We start from the raw sequence: 4,185 nt of genomic DNA on the forward strand, positions 1-4,185 counted from the left end.
ACTAATGCTCACAATGCTAATAAACAGAGCACAAACTTTAAACATGAAGAATTTTGATGAAAGCCAAATTATTGCACTTTGCCTCTGTGGCCACAAGAGGGCATTACAGTAACACAATTATACAAAAACCAAAAAGAGTCTGGCTTAAAAGGGTCGATTCACCCCACATCAAAATATATTTTGATGCTGTCGACTTAAAAACAAAAACAAAAACAAAAAAAAAAAAAACAACACACATCAGTATATCCTGATTACTTAAGTTAGATCTTCAGATTTAACAAGGCATTGTCTGGACAATAGGTTAGACACTAACTAGCATTTGGTCTGTGACCATGAAATAGTTCAAAACAGTTTACCAATGAAAATTAGAGGTCAGTCATTCTTTTCTCACTCCATATAAAACATACATCTTGTTCTTTTAACAAATCTCTTTATTTTAAACTGGCACTGAATATTTGACTGATGTGGGGGGGGAAAGAAGAAGAGTCAACCAATACACCAATTAAAATTTTAAAAAGAAATTACAAAAATACTCCTTAGCACACCACACTTGTGTAGAGACTCATTTAACCATCTGATAATAAAAAAGTCAGATCCAAAATATCAACAAGATAAATACAAACTCCAAACAGGTCACAGGGAAAGTTGTAGCAGGGGAATGCAGCTTGTTACTTTGACTAGTAAGCTAGTAAAGTATACCAACATAGTATCCACTTCAGTAAACTCCACACTCGTGATTCATCTAAACTACCTGCTTGTTCAGTTTAAGCTTACACACGATTATGAATAGAGAAGTTTCCTTAATCCATCAATATTTACATCATACAATATTAAGTGCGGCCTTTAACAGTAGCTAGAGGCAAGGCTTGCAAAGAGCTTAAGTTGTTGGCTGTGCACAAAAAAACAAAACAAAACCAGCCGTTTTGTACAGTGTGGATAAGTTAGTGATATATTTTTTTTAAGCATATATATTAAAAAAAAAAAAAAAAGTGTTTACTGCTCTTCTGCTCCTTGAACATCCTCAGCAGTGTTAAAAGGTGCTCCTGTCTTTAGCTACAGCCTCATCGCTTTAAAGATAATTTTTAAAGAAGCCACTCACACGCTTGACCAGCTTAATGCAACACAATTTGCTCAGAGCAAATATGCATTGCCCTCATTTGGGTCCATATTGTTTCTACAGCTAATAAAAACAACGTATCATTACACCTCTGGAAACCTTTCAACCAACTACAACCTGAAGCATTCAAAAGTAATACCCATGCTAGTGGAGAGCTTCATTCATTGGCAGGGATATAAACATGTCCTGACATGGTCTGAATATTTAATCTACTCAAACCATGTCTTACCTGCTTTGTTCTCTGTAACATGTTATATAAACACACTTCTTAAAATGATAGCAGGCTACACAAGTGTTAAAAAAAGACAAGACAGCAGGTCAGTGGCAACTAGCCTTAAGGAAGCACCAATTTAGGGGCCGAGGGAATGACAGCATGTCCCCGGCCATCTCCCCCCGTGATTCCACTCTCACTGAGGTAACTTTCTGTTGGCCACAGCATCCAGCTCTACGCTGGAGAGGAAACGCCTGGACAGCCGGTGACAGTTGTAGCTCAGCTCTGTGGTATAGATGGTGCTGGCTTTCTTGGGGTAGATGATGGTGGTGCTCTTGAACTGCTTGGGACGATGGCGAGGCTGGAACTCTAGCTGTGTCACGTAGTGGCGCCAGGTGCTGTTGGACACAGCCATAACGGTCTGCCTGCAGTGTTCGAGGCTTTGGCCCCATGGCTCCAGGTTGACATTCTGGATGAAGTGGCGGTCTGAGTCATAGTGCACTGAGGAGGTGTATCTATGGATAAGAGAGAATGCAGCGATTTTAGTCAAACAAAATACAGCAAAGCTAACTTGTGAGAAAACAGTGCCACTTTTCTCTTGTACATGCTTTTTGGGCTGTCACATCAAAGTCAACACACCTCATTTCCTTTGGTGGTAATGGATCAAGTGCTATGCCTTCCCCAAAGGACAGCGGGTGTAGCTGTGGGAAAGATCCAGCAGGTAAAGCTGGAACCTGCAAAACATGAAACAGACCCTCAGTGGATACAGGGGAACTTTGGCCCAGTTCAGAGCCACAGGCGGTTTAAACAAAACGTTTTGGTTTTTTACGCATATAAACAAATAACTTAAAACAAATGTATGTTCAGTGCTGAAGTGGCCTACTTCTTTACTTAAAAGAGGGCTGTTGCCTAGTAACTTCAATAACCTCTATGTTATGTCTCAAATCAATAGCTGTGCAATAGCAACATGCAGTCAAAAGTAAAACAGTCATTTTTAAGAGCAAGAAGTCCGATTTCAGGTGCAGTTCACGACCATTTGTTTTGCTCCGACAGGAAACTGATGGGTTAGATCACAGGATGTAGTGAGACACACTGGTGGTACGTACCAGGGAGCCCCTTCCTTCGTCTTCGGACACAGAGCTCACTCCACCGGCTTTATCTGCGGACACAGGCAGCAGCCAGGCACTGGGGCTCGGACTAGGGGGTAAGCCAGAGTCCGGGCTATCAAGTCCTCTCTCAGCCCTGCAACTCATATCCAGAGGATCTCCTTCACATAAATTTGGCAAGTTCAAACTGCCAACCATTTCTAGGTAAAAGTTGCAAAATCCCAGCGAGTAAGAGACAGGTTACGAAAGAGGATTCCTTCCAGCGTGCAGTCCGCCGTATTCTTCTTCTTCTTAATTATTCCGTCACAGAGTCCCGCTGTGAGCTGCTAACCTCTTCCCGGACAGCATTCACGGCTGCACGCTGGAAAAGTCATCAACCAGGCGGTAAATCAGTTTCCTTCCCTCCACAACTCCAAAGCCAGAAACTCGAGCTTTCAGACTTCTTTATCTTAACATCGCAAAAACGCCGAGCACTTTATGCCACCTCCACGGTGAAGACATTCAGAGAGACTTGAGCAGGTTTGTTTCTGAGAAACACTGAGCTTGTCCTGCTGCCCGCGGGTCCTCTTCAAACTTCTTCCCCCTTCAAAGGGGGCTTTCAGCTCCACGAACACAGGAAAGGAAACGCCTTTCGAATCACTTGAGTGGCTGCTGATTGGTCAGAAGATAATTAGCAACAAGAGACCGGGCCAGGCATGGGAACTTTTCCAGATCCTCATTCAATTGCAACCTGGCGAAATCAGGTTGATGCGTTTTCCTGGTATTGTTCAAAACGCGCAAGTGAGAAAAAAAAAGTAGTGTACGCCCATGTTATGAAGCATAAGGAAAAACTTTATGTTTTGCACTGTTGCCCGTGGAATACAGGCAATTCAAAGCAGTGGCATTTTGCACCTGAAGAAACTAATGCAGGAGTATCAAACATAAGGCCTGGGCACAGGAATGGCAAAGACTTTTTCCTAACCCAATTTTCCAAAATGTGAAGGAGTGCATATAGATTTTGATTTTTTTTTTTAAACTGTATTTTCATAGGACTAGCGTTTCCTATTGTTAAAGACCATTCATACTACACCAAAGTAATAAAAGTAATGGATACAAAAAAAAATCAGTTAACTTACAGAAAATGTTTTTTTTTCTTTTTTTAATTAAGTCCACATTTTAAAAAAAACTTGTTCTCCAGTTTTACACGTTTATGTAGTTTTACTAGTCTGGCCAATGTAGCATAACAGAGGGCTGCATGTGGCCCAAGATGTAAAATAATGTGCACACTAAATGCAGCCATCTATTTTGCCAATGAGGACTTATGGAGTTGGGAGACACTGATGTCAAAATGCATAAACACAGCCAGGGAAAAGGCATCGGATAAGGTTTTGGTGTCTGCAAGCCAAATTTGGAATATATTTGACCTTGAGATCAAAAAACAAACCTATTTGTGCACTTTTATGGACACACATTCACTAAAAGAAAACCTTTACCTTCTATCAGTAAAGATGATTTTTAACAGAGGATTAACCTTTACAGAATATGACTGCACATTTGTGCGATTAAGGTCAAAGACAACCTAAGTGTTAAAAACTGAAGGGAATCCAAAGATCCCGTTTGCTTAAAGAAGCTACAAGTTCAGTTTGGGTCACGGGACAAACACCGCAAAAACAATCAGAACACCTATGATCACGCCCCCTTTTAATGAATGGCACACAGATTTCAACCCCACACTGAATTAAAACAGATGAGCAAAAAAAGAAAACCCACGG

At 41.1% G+C, this 4,185-nt stretch overlaps 1 protein-coding gene across 1 annotated transcript; it reads right to left on the reverse strand.

The window, feature by feature from the left end:
- Positions 1-947: 947 nt before the first annotated feature.
- On the reverse strand, positions 948-3,414 carry rflnb (refilin B). Its single transcript, XM_085184335.1, has 3 exons — positions 2,435-3,414; positions 1,968-2,062; positions 948-1,843 (listed from the first exon to the last, which is right to left on the reverse strand). The coding sequence occupies exons 1-3, from the start codon at positions 2,630-2,632 to the stop codon at positions 1,525-1,527; spliced, it is 612 nt and encodes a 203-aa protein (XP_085040461.1). The 5' UTR covers positions 2,633-3,414; the 3' UTR covers positions 948-1,524.
- Positions 3,415-4,185: the final 771 nt, after the last annotated feature.

This window comes from Neolamprologus multifasciatus, chromosome 14 (genome assembly GCF_963576455.1).
Source record: "Neolamprologus multifasciatus chromosome 14, fNeoMul1.2, whole genome shotgun sequence".
NCBI lineage: Eukaryota > Metazoa > Chordata > Actinopteri > Cichliformes > Cichlidae > Neolamprologus > Neolamprologus multifasciatus.

Bases quoted from the DNA above. Each gene is read 5' to 3' on its own strand.
- rflnb (XM_085184335.1), bottom strand. From the start codon at position 2,632: ATGGTTGGCAGTTTGAACTTGCCAAATTTATGTGAAGGAGATCCTCTG. The intron at 2,063-2,434 runs GTACGTACCACC...CATGTTTTGCAG, and splicing joins ACGAAGGAAGGGGCTCCCTG to GTTCCAGCTTTACCTGCTGG. The intron at 1,844-1,967 runs GTGTGTTGACTT...TCTTATCCATAG, and splicing joins TTACCACCAAAGGAAATGAG to ATACACCTCCTCAGTGCACT.